We start from the raw sequence: 23179 nt of genomic DNA, 5'->3' as shown, positions 1-23179 counted from the left end.
GAACCAAGGAGTAGAATAATATTTATTATTTTTTATTATTTTTAAACTCCAACGATGTTGCTGTCTTTGACCCACCTCCAAATGTGTCAATCAGCTATATATATACCTGCCAGGTAAGTATCATACATAAAAATTATGTTTGTTCATGAGACTTACCTGTCAGATATATATATAGCTGTATTCTCTGAAGTCCGACGGAATTTCAAAACTTACGACACATGTAGTGGGAGGCCAGGTGGTTAGTACCCATTCCTGCCGCTGGGAGGCGGGTATCAGGAACCATTCCCATTTTCTATTCAGATTTTCTCTGTCGCCGGTACTGTCAACACCTGTTTTCAGTACCTCCGCCTTTGGATTTTGTAAACTTCGTTGTCACATAAGTATCCTGATTGTCTTTTGGTTTTTGACTTTGGATTTGTGGCTAGGCACATGCTATTGTGGACTGTTTTGATTTTGGCTTTGATTTTTCCTTTAACTAAGATGTCTGGTTCTAGTTCTGCTAGTGTCAGAGTATGTTGTATGGATGAGTGTAAGGTGAGGCTACCGAAGGCTTCAGTAGATCCCCACACTGTATGCACGAGTTGTAGGGGACATGTGTGTTTAATAAATGACCGATGTAAGGAGTGTGAAAGTTTGTCTGATTCAGGTTGGAAGACGTATGATTCCTATGTACGCAAGTTAGAGCGTGACAGGATCAGGAGGTCTTCCTCCAGGAGTGTATCAGGCAGTAGACGTCAGGGCAGTAATATTTCTCCTGCTAACCCTCCAGTAGACTTTGCTTCTCCTAACCCTGTGGTGTTGCCTTCGGGCCCTGAGATTGTGTCTGTGGAGGGTAATGCCCTTTCTGTGATTTTGGATTCTCTCCGTAATCTAGAATCCAAAGTGCTCGCCTTGGAGACTGGTGCAGTGAAGTGCAGTGATAGTGCCCCTACTGTTGTGGAGGGGCCGTCAGATCGGCCCCATAATGCCTCTAGGCCTGGACCTCTGTTGGACTCCCAGGAATCAGGGAGTGGGCATGTCGAAACCCGAAGGAGGGTTACGGGGGCTCCCCACCGATCTGGCGTCCCTTCGGCAGGACCTGTTGACGCTTCCCAGGCTGCCAAGGAGCGTGCTTGTGCACGTATTCTGAAGGATTGCTCGTCCTCCGAAGCGTCCCCCCCCACAAGGAGTGGAGTTCTCGGAAGGACTCTCGCCCCTTGAAGAGAAGCTTCAGAGAGGAGGACGCTTCACGTCCTTTTTCTCCAGATGTTTTGCGGTCTTCTCCGGATTTTGACGCTTTTCCACCGCAGAAGAGGACCAGGACGTCATCCGAGGATGACGCTGTTGAGCGCCCCAGTTGCTCCAGGGAGAGAGCTGTTGCTGTTCCTGTGAGAAGGAAGAAGGCGCCCCCTCGCCCCTCGTTTCCCACAGGATCAGCCCTTCCCCTGAGAAGGAGTCTTCTCCTACCAAGAAGATGCTCCTTTCTATGCAGCAACAATTAGCTTCGTTGCTGGCGGAGAGAGAAACAGAGCCGCGTGCGTCGTCGTAGGAAGGATGCCAGACTGCCTATCAAGAGGTCCAGGCAGTCCCTCTCACCTTCTCCTCGCTCGTCTCTTTCACCTGTTTCGTCGCCCTCTGGATTTCGTTTTGCACCCCAGCATTTGTCTAGAGGGCACGATGAGCGTCTCCCCAAACTCTCGTCTGTTGAGAGGGAGGAAGACCTTTATGCTCATCGCAGCAGGGATCGTCTTCCTTCTCGCCAAGACGCTCCTCTCTCGTCCCTTTGTGACGCTCCGTATGCTGCTAAGCATGACGCTCTGTCTGCTGTGAGGCAGGACCCTCCTCGAGCTGCTAAGCTTGATGCTTCTCAAGCTACTACTTCTCACCAAAGGGATCGTCAAGACGCTTGTCAGGACGCCTGTTGGGACGCTCGTCGGACTGCTCGTCAGGACGCCCAGCTGGACGCTTTTCAGGACTCTCATACGGACGCTCGTCGGGACGCTTGTTTGGACGCTCGCCGACGCCTGGACACTCATCAGGACGCTCGTCAAGACGCTCGTCAAGATGCTCATCAAGACGTTGCCTTTGCAGTTCTGCCAGATGCTTCGGAGGCTGTTGTGAAAGACGTCCAGCCTTGTACGGAGAGTTCTTCTTCGAAGCGTAGATCTCTCTTGAGAGTTGGGTCTAAATGTCTTAAACCTCTCCATTCTGTGGATTCGTCTGTTACTCCTGTAGAAGAGGGAGAAGTAAGCAGTTCGACGGAGGCAGTAGATGAAGAGCAGCCTTTGACATCGTCTTCTTCAGACTACCAGGTCTTGGCCCGCCTTCTTCGTGCTTCGTTTGGAGACAAGTTTCAACCCTCGGCCCCTCGCTCTCCTCCTTCACTGTTATCCTCTTCCAAATCCAGTAAATCGCCGGGATTTGTGAAAATGAAGACTTCCCTTTCGACAAAGAGAGCCTTCAAGAAGGTCCATGACTGGATGGATTCGAGAAAGGCCCAAGGCAAGACTTCCTTTGCCCTGCCTCCGTCGAGACTCAATGGCAAAGCAGGGATGTGGTATGAGACGGGAGGACGTTGGGTTGAGGGTTCCTTCCTCTGCTCAAGGCGACTTTGCAAGCTTAGTTGACGCTCCAAGGAGGTCTCTCCTTTCATCGGCGAAGGTGTCGTGTCTGAGTTGGATCACCATCTAAAGGGACTGTTTCGGACGATGGAAGTTTTTAACTTTTTGGACTGGTTTTTGGGAGTCCTTGATGTACAGTCACGGAGTCCAGACTCGATTAGTCTGGGGGAGCTGTCCAGCGTGCTAGCGTGTATGAACAAGGCCGTCAGGGATGGTTCGGAGGAGCTGGCTTCGCACCTCTGTACAGGGCTCTTGAAAAAGAGAGCTTTGTACTGCAACTTTACTGCGAAGTCTGTTTCTCCCTCTCAGAGGGCAGAGTTGCTGTTCGCCCCTCTTTCGAGCCATCTTTTCCCCCAGTCTATGATCAAAGATCTAGCCATCAGCCTGCAGGAGAAGGCTACACAAGACCTTCTAGCCCAGTCTTCCAGACGTCCGGCAGTCCCTTCGACTTCTACGCTAGGGCAAGCTTCCAAGAAGCAGAAGTCCTTTCGAGGGGGAGCTTCCTCAAGATCGTCTCCTCGAGGAAGAGGTCTTCCCAGAGGCAGAGCCCCTTCCAAGATCAGGGGTAAAAAGTAAGACGTCAGTCCTTCAGACACCAGTCGGAGCCAGGCTTTGTTTATTTGCAAGAGCCTGGAGAGAGAGAGAGACGGACAGCTGGTCCCTCGATGTCATCGAGCGAGGATACAAGATCCCTTTCATCAAACCGCCTCCGCTGTGCACGACACCCAGGGATCTGTCACCTTCTTACCATCGGGAGAAGCAGCAGATTCTGTACGATCTGCTCGAGCAAATGCTCAAAAAGAGGGCTGTGGACCAGGTCCTAGATCTGGAATCCCCAGGCTTCTACAACAGGTTGTTCCTGGTACCGAAACAGTCGGGAGGATGGCGACCAGTATTAGATGTCAGCAGATTGAAGCTTTTTGTGGAAAAGCAGAAGTTCAAGATGGAAACGCCTCAGTCAGTTCTAGGAGCCTTAAGACCAGGCGACTGGATGGTGTCCTTAGACCTTCAGGACACTTATTATCACGTTCCTATCCATCCTCAGTCGATGAAGTACCTGCGGTTTGTCCTGAAGGGGAAAGTTTTTCAATTCAGGGCTCTTTGCTTCGGGTTAAGCACAGCCCCGATGATCTTCACGATTTTGATGAAGAATGTGGCGAGATGGCTTCATCTTTCGAACGTAAGGATCTCTCTATATTTAGACGACTGGCTTATTCAAACCTCTTCGAAGGCCAAGTGTCTGAAGGACCTTTACACGATGTTGGATTTGGTAAAGTCCCTGGGACTTCTGGTAAACTTCGAAAAGTCCTATCTGACCCCGACGCAGTCCATTGTGTATTTGGGGATTCAGATGGATTCAGTGGCTTTTCGAGCTTTTACGTCCCAGGGACGTCAGCAGCAAGGCTTAGACAAAGTGTCAGCCTTCCTGGGGAAGGAAACATGCTCGGTGAGGGAATGGATGAGTCTGCTGGGGACCATTTCCTTGCTGGAGAAGTTTGTTTCCCTGGGGAGACTGCACCTCAGACCTCTCCTGTTTTTCCTGGCGGAAAACTGGGAAGACAAGGAGGATCTCGATGCGAACTTGAGGATCTCGATGCGATCTTGAGGATCCAGGAGCAGTAGCGATAGATGCCCTTCTCTGGGATTGGACAGGGATGGACCTTTATGCCTTTCCCCTGTTCAAGATCTTGGGAGAAGTCATGAGGAAGTTTGCAGCGTCGGAAGGGATGAGAATGACGTTGATCGCCCCGCTTTGGCCTGCGAAAGAATGGTTCACAGAGGTCATGACCTTCTTAGTAGACTTCCCAAGGACGTTACCCTTGAGGATAGATCTACTCAGACAGCCCCACTTCGAGAGGTACCACAAAAACCTCTCCGCTCTGAGTCTGACTGTGTTCAGACTATCGAAAAGTTGGCCAGAGCGAGAGGTTTTTCAAGACCAGTGGCAAGAGCTATTGCCAATGCAAGGAGAGCTTCCTCTCTTGCAGTGTACCAATCGAAGTGGGCCACTTTCAGGAGTTGGTGTAGAAAGAAGGGCATTTCCTCTACCACGACCTCTGTGAATCAAATAGCAGACTTCCTCCTTTATCTAAGGAATGATTTAAAGCTGGCAGTCCCGACAATAAAAGGCTACAGGAGTGTGTTGTCGGCAGTCTTTAGGCACAGAGGCCTGGACTTAGCTAATAACAAGGACCTTCACGATCTCTTAAGATCCTTTGAGACCACGAAGGTAGCTCAGCCTAAGCTGCCTTCCTGGAACTTGGACGTGGTATTGAAGTTCCTGATGTCCAGTCCGTTCGAACCTCTCCATGCTTCATCTCTGAGGGACGTTACCAGAAAGGCTATTTTCCTAACTGCTCTGGCGACGGCGAAGAGAGTTAGCAAAATTTAAGCCATCAGCAAGCATGTTGGTTTTAAAGGGCATAATGTTGTTTGTTCATTGAGCCCAACGTTTCTAGCTAAAAATGAAAACCCGTCCAACCCTTGGCCCAAGAGCTTTGAGATCAAGGGGATGGCTGAAATTATTGGACGAGAGCCAGAGAGAGTCCTGTGCCCTATCAGGGCTCTCAAATTTTATTTGTGGAAGACGAAGCAATGTCGAGGTCCTTCAAGCAACTTGTGGTGTTCGGTAAGAAGGCCAGAATTGCCGATGTCTAAGAATGCTCTGGCGTTCTTTTTGAGAGACACCATCAAGGAGGCTCATTCATCTTGTAAGGATAGTGATCTGAAATTGTTAAAAGTGAATGCGCATGAAGTGAGAGCTATCGCAACCTCTGTAGCTTTCCAAAAGAATAAGGCACTCAGTGACTTCCTGGGTGCCACCTTTTGGCGGAGCAACTCGGCGTTCGCTTCACACTACCTGCGGTACGTGAAGACGACATACGAGAACTGCTGTTCGCTAGGGCCATACGTTTCCGCTGACACAATTTTGGGGGCAGGAAGTAGCACTCATCCTATCCTGTAGAAAATGGTTAGGAGGAGATTTTAATTTTATTGTGTTTATGGTTGTTGGGTCGGCCGCCAGAGGCAGACTTCCCAGTCTTTAGCTTAAGATAGGCTACCTTAACTTTTGCTAGTTTTGGTCAGGTGGTGGTTTATTGCTTCATTGCCCTCATAGTATGGTCAAATGGTCTAGTCGCATTGTGGTCACGCCCCAGTTGGCAGATCATCTAGAACTCACCAGCTATATAGGTCTCTACCTTGCTGGAGAGACTAGTAAAGCAGAAGCAGACTTGGGTGACAGTAATCACGAAGTCAGCTATGCTAACACGTAAGGAACCAAGATGTCAATCATTTACGTACATGTATTTGTTTCCTAAATCCTATTCTGTCTCTTCCCACCTCCAAAGGTGTGATTCAGCTATATATATATCTGACAGGTAAGTCTCATGAACAAAATGATATTGTTATGATACAATAAAGTTTGTTCATACTTACCTGGCAGATATATATATTCAAAGTGTCCACCCACCTCCCCTCAGGAGACAGTGGCACTAGAAAATCTGAATAGAAAATGGGAATGGTTCCTGATACCCGCCTCCCAGCGGAGGGAATGGGTAATAACCACCTGGCCTCCCACTACGTGTGTCGTAAGTTTTGAAATTCTGTCGGACTTCAGAGAATACAGCTATATATATATATCTGCCAGGTCAGTATGAACAAACTTTATTGTATCATAACAATATCATTTTGCGCTTCAGCGCTCACTCGCAAACGCCGCCGGCATACGGGAGACGATTTTTAAAATACCGCTTCGGCGTTTAAGGGTTAATGTGGAAAGGCACCCAGCCTCCCCACATCTTAGTGGGTGGTCATAAAGAATTCTTACAAGAACATTCCAGCACTATATGGTGAGAAACAGGTGATTACAGAAAACCCTCTGGGTCAACCAAATGCCATTCTTTTGTTTAGTTATTATGAATGCTGATTGTACCTAACAGCACAAAGATGTAAACTAATTGTAACAGTAGTTAAACATTGAAAAAAGTTAATTCTATCTTAAAAGTTTTTATAATTTTGTAATCAAGAAATGGTTTAGTGTTTGCTAGACAGGTTTTGTATCTAATGTACTTACTTCTTGTGTCAACTCTTTTGCACATTTGAGGTTGTACAATGGTAATATTTTGTTTTGTTTCCAGGTACACCATATTGGGAAATTGGTGCTCCCATGCAGTACTACATTAGCAAGAGATGTGCCTCAATAGATGAGTGCACCGCTACGATAAACAAGTACATGGCCAACTGTGTTCGCATTTGGTGGAAAGACTGGAAATGTGCAGAGTGTTGTAAAGGAGATCGATGCAACTATTACATTACTGTAAGTCTTTAACGTTCCTTTGGTAAAAGTGGTTGCTCAAATTAGTTTGTTCTTTTAAGTAGTAATGTAGATTTGTTGATGTATGAATGTTGAAAAATATGCTATAGTTTTCATCTTGCTGAATTCATGGCTAAGTATCACAGATTTGTACTTTCTTGGGTAATATTTCTGAAGTATGACAATGCTAGAACAAAACACTTTTCATTTTTACTTACTTTTGTTAATATTATTTAGTTGACAAGTGTGGATTAACCATTCCTCCTAATCAAACCATGTGCTTGACAACCTTTGATTGACATAATCTCGTTGCATGCAGTGGATGTTTCTCATTTTTGTCCTTTCTATGTTTAACTCACTCTTCTTAACTCCTACAAAATTGTGTTCAAGGCTGAATGTTTTTTCATACATAATTTTACCATACACAAGTTTTTATGTGAAATATTCTCAAGCCACACACTAAGACTTTTCCATAGTCTTTGTAAGGACTTTGGGATGCTTGGATCATTCTACTTAAGTTATGGCATGCTTTTCCAAAACTCATGCTGCATTTAGCAAGATCTCAATATTTTAGTTTTTTCTTTGAGAATTGGGACTTCATGACCACCGAAAATTAGAGATGCACACATCCTTAGTAATGAAGGAACCAAAATGCAAACTGCTTAAATGTCATTTGAAATAGTCTAGGTATAGCTTGATGCCAGTGAATCCTGTGATACATAGGAGGTAGTATTAGTTTACAGGCTTTATGGCAAATTCAAATTTTTTTTCAGTTAACAGGATATGCTTTCTAAAATAAATATTAACATTTTCAAATCTGTGCCAGTGAGTTCTGTCTAAGTAAAGGGAAGCACTATATATAAGCTTTAGATAGCTGGTAGTAATGGGAAATTTATGTCCTAAAGTTCTCAGATTTTTATTTTCTTAGGTATGTTGTAATTTCAGGGGAATAAAGTAAGGAAAAGTTTTTTCTTTAATAATGTAATTAAAAGAATGTTATTTATTGAATGTTTGTCTGCTGCTAGTGGACATGAACACCTTGGTTTAAAAAATGCAAACATTTTCAATTCCTGGTGCATTGACGTGCTAGGGTAACATTTTATATTTAAGTATTATTATAGAGTCTGTTGTACCTAAATATTGAATTTTTATAATAAACCCATCATTCATATCCAGCTCACTATCATAGTCTTTGAATATCTGAATGATTAGTCTGATCTTATTTAAACTAAAGAATCCAGTAAAGCCACAGTATGTGCCATCAGTTGCTTTGTAGTTGTAGGTAAATACTGAGAGCTCAATTGTGTCCATGGCAATCATTTTTATAGGAATGATGGGTCTATTCTAAAAGAAAAAAATAAATTTTGTGTGGTAAAAATTGGAATAGTTTCATTTTAAACTTGTCATTTATAGCCAGTACAAATCACAGTTTAGGAGCCAAATGCCAAAAACTTTGCGAGTGGCACCTTTATGATATTCACTGATTAGCTTTTGGAAACCAGAACAGGTCAAGGACCATAGGGACTTGTCTTCTCAAGAAGTAAAGTTAATAATGTATTTTTGAAAGTGGCAATTGATGCAAGGAGTAGGGAGATGTGGTAATAGATGACGGAGTAGGGAGATGTGGTGGTAATAGATGACGGAGTAGGGAGATGTGGTAGTAGATGACGACAGAGATCCAACTCTCTTCGACTGCTGTGATAGAAGAAAAGTAAAAAATGAAGAGAAAGAAGTTAAAGGATCCCTTAACCAACTCCCTTGAAGAAATATCTTGGCATGCAGCTACTAATGTACCAGTCTAGTGGATGCATTTCTCTCCAATTATGCATGAAGTCTGTCAAGGGGAGTACTGCTTTGCTTAAAAATGTACAAAATCCTACATTTATTAAATATTGTATTGGCAGGATTGCTCACCTCTTACAAAAATTTCAAATCTTACATGTAGAATTTTATTTAATCACAAAAAAGAACCTAAAGTGCATGGAAATGTTTTTATCTCTGTGAAAACCAAGGAAAATATTTAACTGATTTTTTTATATAGTATGTAATCATTAGAATAAACCACTAGTAGTGGCCACATTTTCATTATTAATTTTATACAAGGAAAAAATGTCAGTTTGAAGTATATAACATGTAACTTTTAATATCCTTTGGGACTGTATTTTTCTCTTATTTGAGGCAAAAAGTTAAATAGTTGGTGGCAAAAAACCAAAATAACTTTCTTAAGAGTCATGATCTGTCAAAGAGTTTTTACTAATGTTTATTCTAAACATGTAGAAACAGAGAAGTAGAGGTTTTGCCTATTTCAATCATTATTATTAAAACCCTTATGGCACTTGACTCTTGCCTATACATAAGTTATTAATTATTTGAAAGGCACAGGTATCAGAATGCACTTAGAAGTTCCTTTTTTGACATTCTTTAATTAAAATTTTTTTTTTCCATGGTTTTCATTGGAGAATTCTTACCCATTGTAATGCTGCTATTATTTTTTAATAGCTTCACTAACAAATTTGCCTTTTCATATATCGAGATTTAAGTTCCTGTAACATTTTCTTGCTTTCTAAATAACATTTCAACCAGTGTACAGTGCTTTGTAACTGATTGTTATTCATTTGTGTATTTCTGTATTTTTCATTTTATTAATGCTTCACAGTCCTTTTCCATTCATCAATACTGTATATATAGATAAATGTTGGCAGTATAAAGCAATCAAATACCTGAGTGAGACATTTACCATCTTTGGCATTAGGGATGTAAGAGTAGGGATTATGGTTGTTGAATTTGTGGTGGGGATTTTAGAGTTGTGCAAGTGGTAGTGTGATGTATGACTAATGACAACATGGTACCCTTAGTATTTAACTGTGACACAATACATGTATTTTCTTTCCTTTACTATTCTTTTTTTTTTTGCACTTTTATTATTACTTTGCTTTAGGCTTTGCTTTGGGGTATATGTGATGATGCATTTAATTTTTTTATGTAATATATAAAATAAAAAAAAATCTTTAGTAAATGAACAAATATATTTCTTTTGTGGTGGGAGTGTTGCATGTTGGCTGAGTTGGATGGTTAACGATTGGATTGGCTGTTGGTGAGTTCTGGGTTTTCTGCTGGTGCTGTTAGAGATCAGAGTCCTGTGTTTTGAGTGAGTTTTTGGTCAGTCTTTAGTCAGAGGCTGTGATAATCAGTAGTGTTGACAGCGGTCTGTGGAAAGTGTTGAGGGATTGGTAAAGTTATTTAAGTAGTATGTTATTGGTTTGTTGCTGATTGTTGTTGGGTTTGATATTGGTTGCTTAGGAATTGTGCTGTGAGGTTTTTGTTGAGTTGTATGTGAGTTCTTGTTGGATTATATGCGAGTTGTTGTGGTTGAGATTTGTTGTTGGTGTTGTTAGTGGGTGTGTGTGTTGCTTTTTTTTTTTTTTTTTGTGTTGGTAATTATTTGTGCATTGGTCTTTTGTTTTAGTTGGTGAAGTTTTTGTATGTGTGAGGTTGTGGTTGTGTTCCTTGGTTGTTTGCTGTGTTTTTGGGTTGTGGTTGTGTTCCTTGTTTGTTGTTGAGTTGTGGGGTTGTGGTCTTTGGGTGTATTGTTGTTGGGTTGTGGTTGTGTTCCTGTTTTATTGTTGTGTTCCTTTTTGCTGTTGTGTTGTATTGGTCTGGAGTATCTGGAGTTGGTTGAGTACATGTGTTTTGTTTTTTTTGTGTTCTGTGTGTAGCTATAGGTCAATTGTCCTGCTTGTATTCTGTAGTGTAAAGAGGAAAGTGTGACTGAGGGTGGGTTTGGCAGCTGGAGTGATTAGGTTTATGTGGGGGGTGGGGGGGGGGGGGGGGGGGGGATTTGCCACTTGTTTATTAAGCTTGTGATCCCGCCACAATATATTGCCGTTAGTGGGTGGCACCTTGTACCTACACTGAGCTTTCGAAGGCTTCCTGTGAATTTGAAATTTTGCTGCCGAGTGGGGAATAATTAGCTATGTAATAACTTGGTAAGTGTATATAAAATTTTATTTCATACAATGAACTTACCTGTCAGATATATACATAGCTACCGGTAGGTCAGGTGATCTTACCTGCCTGCCCTGGGCGGCAGGACTAGGAACCATTCCCGTTTCTATCATATTTTCTCTGTCGCCGGTGGTATCAACATTGTTGTTACTACCTCCTGACTGGGACCTTCGCTTTTCAAGACTTTATTGATCATCTTTATTGGATTTCTTGGTGACGTACTGGAGCGTTGTTTTGGCATTCGCTACTGTGGACTGGATTTGGACTTGCTTTTGATTTTTCTAATAGAATGTCTGATTCAAGTGTTAGTGTGAGAGTGTGTGTGAATGTAGGGCTGCAAGGTGAGGATACCGAAGGCGCTTCGGTTGATCCTCACACTGTTTATGTCGTAAATGTAGGGGTTTGACTGTTCTTTGGCTAACACCTGTATTGAGTGTGAAAAGTTGGATGCTAATGAATGGAAGACTCTAACTTCTTACTTGAAGAAGTTAGAGAGGGATAGGATTAGACGGGCTGCACAAGAGAGTGTGAGTACAAGGCCTATTGAGCCTTTTCTGAGTCTAACTCTCCTTTTGTTAATGAATATGATTCTCCCTATGTATCTGAATCCTCACAGGCTTTGCATTCGGATTCGGCTTCTAAAATCGCCAATCTGAAGGCTACTCTTCGGCAAAATGAAGACAAAGATGGCGGCCATGCAAAGTAAGGCTAGTGATTGTGATTTACAAAGTGAAGTGAGTGTTCCCAGTGTTGTGGAGGGGGCGTCTGACCGTCCCTGCGATGCTCCCAGGCCTAGACCTCTTCCAAACTCACATACCCAGAGGAGTAGGAAAGTCGAAAGTCGTACGGAGGTTGTGGGGAATCCCCAACGGTCAGGCGTCCCTTCAGCAGGTTCTGTTTCGTTACAGTCTGCTCAGGACCGCTCAAATAGAAGCGTCCTACGAGATTGTTTCTCGTCGCCTCGGTTCTCCTTCACCTAAACGAGGGTGGAAGGACGGATCTTTCTAGGCCACTGAAAAGGCATTGGAAAAGAGCGCGCGTTTCGACTCGAGCCCGGAACGCTTCTCGGAGGAAGCTCCTTCTTCTATCAAGAAGGCTAAGCTGGTTTCGACGCCTCCTAGAGCTGTATTTGAGGATCGCACTCCTCCGAGTTCTCTGCTTCTTCTATTGAAGAGGACGCTGGGGTGGCTTCCAAGAGGATATTGCTGGCAGTTCAAGAGCAGATTGCCTCTTTGGTGGAGTTCTTTCGAGGGAAATCCCCTCGCAAGAAGGACGCTAGACTTCCTATTAAAGAAGTCTCGTCTTCTTTCACCAGCCAGACGTGAAGCGTCCGCCAGACATGGGACGTATTCCAGGCTCGAAGAGTCGTACAAACGTCAGGATCTATCCGAGCGAGTTGCTCTAGATCAGGATACGCTCAGGCCTGAGGCGCCAGCCAGGCGCGAGGCGCCAGCCAGGCGCGAGGAGTTGCGTGAGGCGCCAGACAAGCGCGAGACGTCAGCCAGGCGCGAGATGCCAGCCAGGCTACACGCTCCAGCCAAGCGTGAAGCGCCAGCCAAGCGCGAGGCGCAAGACAAGCGCGAGGCGCCAGACAAGCGCGAGGCGCCAGACAAGCGCGAGGCGCCAGACAAGCGCGAGGCGCCAGCCAAGCGCGAGGAGCTGTTCAGGCGCGAGAAGTCAAGCAGACGCGAGACTTCTTTTAGACGTGAGAGAGAGTCGGTTCACTCTATGAGCCCCTCTCCTAGTAGGAGTTTGTCACCAGTAGAGAGAGAACGGGATGAAGATCCTCTCGTTTTTCTGGCCGATTCTCCACAAGGTGGAGAAGGAGATTCGGAAGAAGAGGGTGACGGTAGAGAAGGGAGTCTCGAACTATAAAAGTTCTGACTGACCTTCTTCTACGAGAATACGGAGATTCTTTAACTCCTGCCGCTCCTCCTTCGCCTCGATCTCTGTTTTCGAGTGCGATTGTGCCTAAGTCTTCGTCGGTCCTGAAGATGAGACCTACGATCTCTATGAAGAGAGCGCTTCAGTCCTTAGACAAATGGATGTTGTCTAAGAAGGATCTGGGCAGGACCACCTTCTGTATGCCTCCAGCCATACTTTCTGGCAAGAGAGGTTTCTGGTACAGAACTGGGGAGAACATGGGCCTTTCTCTTCCAGCGGCAGCCGAAGCGGATTTCAACAACCTTGGTTGACTCGTCAAGGAGACACGCTTTGAATGGAGCTCGCGTGTCTTGGGCGATTTCGGAGACGGATCATCTCCTCAAGGGACTCTTCCATATTTTGGAAGTGTTTAATTTCCTAGACTGGTCCCTTGGGGTGATGTCTAAGAAAGCTCATGACTCGGATGGTCTTGACCCAGAAGTCATTCTGAGTATTCTTGCTTGTATTGACAAGGCGGTACAAGACAGATCGGGAGAAATATCCTCTCTTTTCGGAGCAGTACTCCTTAAGAAGAGGAGTATTTTTTTAGTTCATTCCTAACCAAGGCAGTTTCTCCCTCACAGAGAGCAGCCCTGGTTTTCGCTCCCATGTCTGACTTCCTGTTTCCTTCTCAGTTAGTGAAGGACATTTCTCGATCACTGACTGAGAAGGCGACTCAGGATCTTCTCCTGCAAACTGCAAGGAAGAAGAGACCTCTTGTTTCTGTTGACAAGAAAGGACCGACTTCTACGGTTCAGCCCTTTCGAGGAGGGCCTCTCTCCAGAGCTACCTCTAAGAGAAGAGGTCTTGAGAGGAGAGGTAAGGCTCCTTCCCGTCCCTTTAGAAGAAAGGGAAGTGAGACAGACAGCCTCCAAACACCAGTGGGGGCCAGGCTTCTCGAATTTGCAGATGCCTGGTCACTCATAAACTCAGACGCCTCTTCCATGTCCATAATAAGGAAGGGATATCTTATCCCCTTCCAAGACAGTCCTCCACTAACGACCATTCCGCGGGAACTGTCAGCCAGATACAGGGACCCTGTACTGAGGGATACTCTTCGTCTGATGGTGAATCAAATGTGGGACAAAAGAGCTATAGAACTGGTTCTAGAGCAAAACCTCTCCGGGGTTTTACAATCGGCTTTTCCTGGTTGCGAAAGCCTCGGGGGGCTGGAGACAGTTCTAGAATGTCAGCGCTCTGAACAAGTTCGTTCGAAAGGAGAAGTTCTCTATGGAGACTTCGGCCTCAGTCCTTGCGGCGTTACGTCAAGGAGATTGGATGGTGTCGCTGGATCTCCAGGACGCCTATTTTCATGTCCCGATTCACCCTTCGTCGAAGAAGTACCTCCGTTTCATGACGGGGTCGGAAGGATCTTTCAGTTCAGGGCCTTGTGTTTCGCCTATCCACAGCTCCTCAGGTCTTCACAAGCCTGATGAAGAATGTGGCGAGGTTTCTTTCTTCACCTCAAAGGCGTCAACATCTCTCTATATTTGGACGATTGGCTCATCAGGGCCAGAACAGAGAGACAGTGTTTGGAGGACCTTTCTTTGACCCTAGACCTGATAAAGGCGTTGGGACTACTCCGTGAACCTCGAGAAGTCACAGCTGATTCCCAGACAGAACTTGGTCTATCTGGGGATTCAGATGGATTCTCGGGTTTTCGAGTATTTCCTTCGCAAGAGAGAATCGTGAGAGGCTTGGAAAAAGTCTCTCTCTTCTTAGGGAAAGAACGAACTTCGGCGAGGGAATGGTTAAGCCTACTAGGCACCCTTTCCTCGCTCGAACAGTTCTTTCTCTAGGAAGACTACATCTTCGCCCTCTTCAGTTTTTCCTAAGGAAGATCTTGGAACTGGAAGACGGGACTTCTCTCCGACAGTTTTTCTCCTTCCAATGGAGATGAAAAACACACCTGCAATGGTGGTTGTCCCCTCTAAAAGAGAAACAAGGGAATTTCTCTGGAAGTTCCGAACCCAAGCCGAGTGTTGTATTCCGAAGCATCGGAGAAGGGTTGGGGAGCAACACTAGGACCGAGAGAAGTGTCAGGCACCTGGAAGGCAACACAGGTGTCTGGCACATAAATTGCAAAGAACTTCTAGCAGTTCACTTAGCGCTAAAGTTCTTCGAACCCTTTGTGACGAACAGTGTGGTCCAAGTGAATGTGGACAACCACTACAGCCCTGTCCTACATTCGGAAGCAAGGAGAACACACTCAGTGTCGCTTTACGAGATAGCAAGAGATCTGCTAATTTGGGCCTCACAAAGAAACATCGCCCTCCTGACCAAGATTTGTTCGGGGGACGAGCAACATCAGGGCGGACAGACTGAGCAGGAGAAAAGCCAGGTCCTTCACACAGAATGGACTCTTCATTCAGAGGTGTGTCAGAGTCTTTGGGATCTTTGGGGCACTCCTCACGTAGATCTGTTCGACATTCCTTTCCAAAAGGCTGGAAGTCTTTTGTTCAGTGGTGGAAGACCCAAGAGCTCTTGTGGTCGACGCCTTCTTCCTGCTGGACTGGTCTCATGTGGACGTGTACGCTTTCCCCCCTTTCAAAATCCTGGGACAAGTGTTGAGAAAGTTTCGTAGCGTCCAACGGGACAAGGATGACCCTGATAGCCCCGTTTTGGCCAGCACAAGATTGGTTTGCAGAGGTGCTGGAAGTGGACAGTAGACTTCCCAAGATCCCTTCCAAAAGGATGGATCTTCTCAGACAGCCACACTTCGAGAGGTTTCATCAAAAACCTCCCCGCTCTCGCTCTGACTGCCTTTAGACTATCGAAAGACTTGTCAGAGCGAGGGGGTTTTCTCGTGAAGCTGCAAGCGCTATCGCTAGAGCCCGCAGAGCTTCCACTAGACGAGTCTATCAGTCGAAGTGGGAGGTATTCAGAAGGTGGTGTAAGTCTAAGAAGTTGTCCTCCTCAGTACCTCTATAACCGAAATCGCCGATTTCCTTTTGTTCTTGAGAGAGGTCTCTCATTTGTCTGTATCGACAATCAAAGGATCAGGAGCATGCTGTCGGCAGTATTTAGAAACAGAGGCCTAGACATTGCTGAGAATAAAAGATCTGCACGACTTGATTAGATCGTTTGAAACGACAAAATCGAAGGAACTAACTAAACCACCCAGCTGGAACCTGGACGTAGTTCTCAAGTTCCTTTCGTCTGACAGATTTGAGCCTCCCCACGTAGCTTCGTTCAGGGATATAACAAGAAAATGCTTGTTTCTCCTATCTTTGGCGACAGCAAAAGAGTTGGCGAACTTCATGCCCTAGAAGATGAAGTCGGCTTTAACAAAGACTCGGCCTTTTGCTCGTTTAGAACTCTTTTTCTAGCGAAGAATGAAAATCCATCGAATCCCTGGCAAGAAATTCGAGATCAAAGGCTTATCGAGTCTAGTAGGGAGAGAAACAGAGAGGTCTCTTTGCCCGGGGGTAAGAGCCTTGAAGTTCTTCTTACAAAGAAAGAAACAAATGGGAGGCTCTAGACAAAGTCTTTTGGTGTTTGATTAAGGACCCCACAAGAATCATGTCTAAGAACGCATTAGCTTTCTTCATTAGGAGCGTCATTACGGATGCTACAAGTTCTGTCCTGACGACTCTTTTCCGCTTTTAAGAGTAAAAGCCCATGAAGTTAGAGCAGTGGCGACGTCTCTCTCTTTTCAGAAGAATATGTCATTAAAGAAAATCATTGACACGACATATTGGAGGTGCAATTCAGTTTTTGCATCTCACTATCTTAAAGACGTTCGCGTGACCTACGAGAAATGTTTTTCTCTGGGACCATTTGTATCGGCGGATACAATACTGGGTACGGGAGAAAACAAACACCAATCCTTAAATTTGTACAGGTACTATCCGACTACAACCTACTCGACATACGACCACTCATACTTACAACCTACTTCAGACAGTTGACCATGAGTTACTTGGCACTGTGCCATCTCATGAGAAACTCTCATCACTCAGGCATGAGAAACTCTCATCACTCAGGCAGCATCAGTTTGAGTTACCCTGCCCTATCTGCAGCATCATTTGGTATTAACTGTACTGTAGACTGATTGCAAACCAATTTACGTAAGAATCGACTTCTGACATGCATGGAAGAACCTAACCCCATTTAACTCAATGCCTGATTGTACGTAATATATACTATTACATAAATGATTAAAATGTATTAATAGAAGTACATTATGGTAAAAAGATTGAAATAATGATTGTACATTACATTACAGTACTACTAAGTAGGCACTTATATAGCAAAGGTTTGATAGTATACCCTAACCCAGTATGTTGGCCACTTTCTAAGGTTCGACTTAACATCCATCCGAACTTACAACAGTGGGTCGGAACCAAACTTGGTTGTAAGTAGGATAGTACCTGTACATACCTTCTACTAGATATGTTCTAGATTCCTGCTGACAAAGAGGGCTCGGTGCTGCACTGGCGGCCAGTCACTGTTGTTCAGTAAGGAACTCTTGTGATATCTTTTAGGGGAGTATTAAAAATTTTTTTTTGAGGAATTTTTGTATAAATGAGTTTTTCGTTTCGAGGTTATGGGTTGTTGTTATGAGTTCGGGGATAACTCAGAGCAATTCTATATACTAACATGGTGGTTAGGATCAGGTGGTCGGGATTGGTTATGCTCCTTCACAAGGTGTGTTGTCATAGAAGTGGTCCAGTACCCATTGACAAAGTCCTTTTAGGCTCTGCGAGTAAGCGGTTCTTATACCCATCGACAGACCCACAAGAACTCTAGCCATAGATCTAATATCTCGCTAAAGTCTTGAGGTGATGCAGACTACCGGGCTACAGCCACGAAGTCTACCACCTATCAGGTAGGAACCAAGGTTTTTTCTTTTATACCTACAACATATGTTGTTTACCTGTCTATTCCATATTAGCTGTCTCTGACCCTCCACCAAAGGGTGCCAATCAGCTATGTATATCTGACAGGTAAGTTCATTGTATGAAAATGATATTGTTATAATACAATAAAGTTTCATACATACTTACCTGGCAGATATACGATTAATGGCCCACCCAGCCTCCCCGCAGGAGACAGGTGGAAGAGAGAAAATATGATAGAAAACGGGAATGGTTCCTAGTCCTGCCGCCCAGGGCAGGCAGGTAGATCACCTGACCTACCGGTAGCGAGAGTGGCGCGAAATTTGAATTTCTGTCGGGGACGACGGAGTCTTAGCTATGTATATATCTGCCAGGTAAGTTTGTATGAAACTTTATTGTATTATAACAATATCATTTTCATTGTAAAAATGTCATGGTTTCTTAGAATGAATGTTTATTTTCATTCATGTGTTAATTTTGATATGAAGTTTATGATCTAAGCCAATAAGAAAAGGTGTCCATGAATACATACTATGCTGTAGTTGTTTTAGAAAACATTAGTTACTTTCTTTAAAATAAGTTCTGTAAATAAACTGAATTTTTTAATGTAATTTATAAAATCACAACAAAAATCTTCAGTGAATAAGCCTTTTTTTGTTTTATGGTGACAGAGTTGTGCATGGGCTGGGTTAAGAGGCTAAAAAGTTAAAATGCCATATTCTTCAGAACGAATTTGCATACAATCATTCATGTTTTCCCATTTTTTTATATGAAGTTTATGATCTAAGCCAATAAGAAAAAGTGTCTGTGAATACTGTGCTGTAGGTGTTTTAGAAAACATTATACTCTATATACTCACATTATCATGCGACTTTTGAAGACCTAATTTTGTAGCTAATTTTAAGGGGATCGCATCATACACGAGATATAAAATTAGCGTACGTAATATTCACATACTAGTATCGTTTGATAAAATACAAACATAATGAATATGCATCTTTTCCATGGATCCTTTAAAAAGTTATGCCTTATTTCACTGCATCCAATAATATTGTATGTATTTTCATATTACTATTGTTGTATTATAAAGTACAAAAATAGCAATCAATGTTTTGGTTTGGAAATCAGCTAAGGATGATTGCGGGGTAAGTTTATTTTACTGTATTGAAGTCAAATCAGAGTGATTTTCTTGCTTTTAGTTAGCGAAAATGAGTCTCAGGATACTCTATTGTTATGGGATAAGGTTAGTTTATGTTATACAAACTGTTTCCAAGTCAAAATATCACTTGAATTCATATCGTTGTGAACAAAATTTAGTTATTTTTTTGTTAGTAGATGGCATTGAGGGGATGTTTATTGCATTTTAAAAAACAACAGATTGTGTTCGATATTTTCACTTGATTTCATCAGAATACTACGAGCTTTACAAATTCATCTTTTATTGGAGTGAACACAGTAAAATGTGTTCTTTCATGGCAAATAGTTTTGATTAAAACACATTTTCATACATTCAACTTCCCTGTCAGATATATACTTAGCTATAGACTCCTTCGTCCCCGACAGAAATTCAAATTTTGCGGCACTCGCTACAGGTAGGTCAGGTGATCTACCGCCCTGCCCTGGGTGGCAGGACTAGGAACCATTCCCGTTTTCTATCAGATTTTCTCTGTCGCTGGTGGTGTCAACATTGTAGTTACTACCTCCTGACTGGAATTCTTTTTTTAGTGCTTTTGATCTTCTTTCGACCGATTTTTTGGTGTCGCACTTGGATCGTTTGTTTGGCATTCGCTATCGTGGAATTGTTTTTGGACTTGGCTTTGGATTTTTCTTTAAAATGTCTGACTCAAGTGTTGGTGTGAGAGTGTGTGTGAATGAAGGCTGCAAGGTGAGGATGCCGAAGGCTTCGGTAGATCCTCACACTGTATGCCGACGTTGTAGAGTTGTTGAGTGTTCTTTGGCTAACACATGTAATGAGTGTGAAAGGTTGAGTGCTGAAGAATGGAAGACTCTAACTTCTTACTTGAAGAAGTTAGAGAGAGATAGAGAGAGGAAAGCGGCTTCTAAAAGCCTAAGTAGATCTAGATCTAACGAACCCTTATCTAGTTCTGTAGCTTCTTCTGCTCATTATTATTCTCCATCTATATCAGGCCGATCACAGGTTGCTAATCCTACAGATTCGGCTTCTGAAATTGCAGACCTCAAGGCTTCCCTTCAAAGAATGCAAGAGAAAATGGCGGCTTTAGAAGGTAAGCAAAGTGAAGGTGATATTTCCAGTGATGTAAGTGTCCCCAGTGTAGTGGAGGGGGCGTCTGGTCGGCTCTGCGACGCTCCCAGGCCTAGACCTCTTCCAAGCTCCCTGGCCCAGGGGAGAAGGAAAGTCGAAAGCCATACGGAGGTTGTGGAGAATCCCCACCGATCAGGCGTCCCTTCGGCAGAATCTGTAACGCCTCAGACTGCCAGGGACCGCTACAGAAAAAGCGTCCTACGTGAGTGCTTTTCTTCATCGGGATCTCCCTCACCGAAACGCGGGTGGAAGGATACGAATCTTTCCCGACCTTTAAAGAGGAACTGGAAAGAGCCTGCTTTGGACTCTAGCCCCGAGCACTTTTCTGAAGAAGCTCCTTCGGTCATCAAAAGAGCTAGACAGGAGTCAACTCCCTTTGCTGCAAGGGAGCCTCAAGCGCCTTCCAGATCTCCCTCTCCTGCTTTTGAAGAAGAAAGGGAGTCTTCAACCAAGAAAAAATTGTTAAATCTACAAGAGCAGCTAGCTTCTTTAGTGGGAGTCCTTTCCAAGGAGCCTCCTCGTAGAAAGGACGATAAGCTGCCTGTCAAAAGATCAAGACACCGATCTCCTGCCAGGTGCAACGAGCCTTCCAGGGAAGTTGTCGCACAGGCGGCCATCCCTGGGGGGAGCGAAGCACTAGACAGGTGAGAGGTAGAAGAGGAAGAAGCGCCTGCCAGGCGCCAAGCAGGCGCCAGACCACACCCGAGAGTGAGGCTTGTTACAACAGGGAAGTTCTCACAGGAAGGGATGAGCCAGCCAGGTGCAAAGTGCCTGATTATAACCTAGATCATTCCAGGTGCCAAATGCCAACCAGGCGCCAACTAGGAACAAAGCACCAAACAAGTGTGAGGCGCCAGCCAGGCGTGAAGCGCCTGCCATGCGCGAAGAGCCTGATAGGCGCCAATTAGTCAAGATTCGCCAATTGGTAGACGTAGGGAGACAATATCTCTTAGTCCCTCACCTGCAAGAAGTTCTTCATCTACGGAAAGAAGCAAGTCGAAGGAAGAGACATGTGAAAGAAGTGTCGGAAGATGAGGTTATAAATAAAGAAGGACTTTCAAGCTATAAAGTTCTTACTGCTCTCCTTCTGGAAGAATATGGAGATTCTGTGACTCCAGCTGCTCCTCCTCCTCCGCGCTCTTTATTTTCGAGCGCTAAATCTCTGAAGTCTTCGACCTTCCTTAAAATGAGACCGGCCATATCAATGAAGAGGGCCCTTCAGTCTCTAGATTCATGGATTAAATCAAAGAAGGAACTGGGGAGGACGGTTTTTTGTATGCTCCGGCCAAACTGACTGCAGAAGAGGCATATGGTATGAGACTGGAGAAAACATGGGATTGCTCTTCCTACTTCAGCTGAATCGGATTCTCGAGTCTCGTAGACTCCTCGAGAAGGCACGCTTTAAACTCGGCCCGAGCGACATGGGGCCTTTCTGAAATGGACCACCTCCTCAAGGGGCTTTTCCACGTCTTGGAAGTTTTCAATTTCCAATGAAGAATGTGGCAAGATATCTACACCTGAAGGGAATAAACATCTCCCTCTACTTAGATGACTGGCTCATCAGGGCCAGATCGCAGAGACAGTGTTTGGAGGACCTTTCAACGACACTAGACCTGACAAGGTCTTTAGGATTAATCGTGAACCTCGAGAAATCTCAGATGATCCCCAGCCAGAACATGGTTTATCTGGGGATTCGGATGGATTCTCGGGGTTTTTGAGTGTTTCCTTCTCAAGAGAGAATATCGAAAGGTTGCGCAACAGTCTCCAGCTTCTTAGGGGAAGGAGTTGCAGTTCAGCGATGGAATGGTTGAGCCTTCTTTGGGGACCTTTCCTTTCGCTGGAACAGTTCTTTCTCTAGGAAGACTTCATCTCCGTCCACTACAGTTCTTCCTGAAAAGGGTTTGGAACTGGAAGACAGGACAGCTCACCGATACATTTCCGATTCCTCTAGAGGTGAAAAATCACTTAAGGTGGTGGTTACCCCCTCTAGAGGAAAACAGAGGTGTGTCCCTGGAAGTTCGGAACCCAAACCTAATATTATATTCCGACGCGTTGGAGACGGGGTGGGGTGCAACCTTAGGATCAAGAGAAGTGTCAGGCACCTGGTCAGAAGAGCAGGCGTCATGGCACATAAACTGCAAGGAGCTCTTAGCCATTCATCTTGCTCTAAAGGGCTTCGAGCAGATAGTCAGAGACGGTGTAGTTCAGATAAACTCCGACAACACCACCGCTCTGGCTTATGTAAGGAAACAAGGCGGGGACTCACTCGCTCTTTCTCTACGAGCTGACAAGAGACCTTCTAGTATGGGCGCATCGAAGAAACATCACTCTACTGACAAGGTTTGTCCAAGGGGAGAGGAACGTGAGAGCGGACAGGCTGAGCAGGAGGTTCCAGGTCCTTCCCAAAGAATGGACCCTCCACTCAGAAGTGTGTTAGAACCTTTGGTCACTTTGGGGGAGGCCTCAAATAGACCTGTTTGCCACGTTCCTCTCCAAGAGGATAAGCACCTTTTGCTCTCTGGCAGATGACCCCAGAGCTTTTGCAGTAGACTCCCTTCTACTAGACTGGTCCGGACTGGATGTTTACGCTTTTCCCCCATTCAAGATCCTGGGGGAAGTGATCAGAAAGTTCGTGGCCTCGAAGGGGACAAGGATGACTCTGATAGCCCCATTTTGGCCAGCCCGAGATTGGTTCACAGAGGTAATGGAGTGGACGGTGGACTTCCCCAGATCTCTTCCAAACAGGACAGATCTGCTCAAACAGCCCCACTTCGAGAGGTACCATCAAAACCTCCCCGCTCTTGCTCTGACTGCCTTTCGACTATCGAAAGACTCGTCAGAGCGAGAGGCTTTTCTCGCAAGGCGGCAAGCGCAGTCGCTAGAGCCCGCAGATCATCTACAATGCGAGTATATCAATCGAAGTGGGAGGTGTTCAGAAGTTGGTGTAGGTCGAAGAAGCTGTCCTCCTCCAATACCTCTGTGACCGAAATTGCAGATTTCCTTCTTTTCCTGAAAGAGAAATCTCATCTTTCTGTACCAACCATCAAAGGATACAGAAGTATGCTCTTGGCCGTTTTCAGGAACAGAGGCCTAGATTTGGTAACAATAAAAAAAAAAAAAAAAAAAAAGATCTGCATGATCTGATTCGTTCATTTGAAACATCGAAATCAAAAGAACCTAGAGCTCTGAGCTGGAATCTGGACGTGGTCCT

At 44.6% G+C, this 23179-nt stretch overlaps 1 protein-coding gene and 1 long non-coding RNA gene across 2 annotated transcripts in view; one reads left to right on the top strand and one right to left on the bottom strand.

The window, feature by feature from the left end:
- Window positions 1-23179, bottom strand: part of LOC135199813 (uncharacterized) — a 255532-nt gene that overhangs the window by 172353 nt on the left and 60000 nt on the right. The window lies entirely within an intron of this gene.
- The window catches only part of LOC135200270 (uncharacterized), a 50605-nt gene that overhangs the window by 12919 nt on the left and 14507 nt on the right, over window positions 1-23179 (top strand). Inside the window, exon 2 of the mRNA XM_064228757.1 lies at window positions 6740-6918. Coding sequence (XP_064084827.1) covers window positions 6769-6918 — 150 coding nt within the window. The 5' untranslated portion in view covers window positions 6740-6768. The remainder of the gene's footprint in view (window positions 1-6739; window positions 6919-23179) is intronic.

This window comes from Macrobrachium nipponense, chromosome 26 (assembly GCF_015104395.2).
Source record: "Macrobrachium nipponense isolate FS-2020 chromosome 26, ASM1510439v2, whole genome shotgun sequence".
Lineage (NCBI taxonomy): Eukaryota > Metazoa > Arthropoda > Malacostraca > Decapoda > Palaemonidae > Macrobrachium > Macrobrachium nipponense.
The sequence above is the reverse complement of the archived record's forward strand: the minus strand, read 5'-3'. Positions and strand labels throughout refer to the sequence as shown.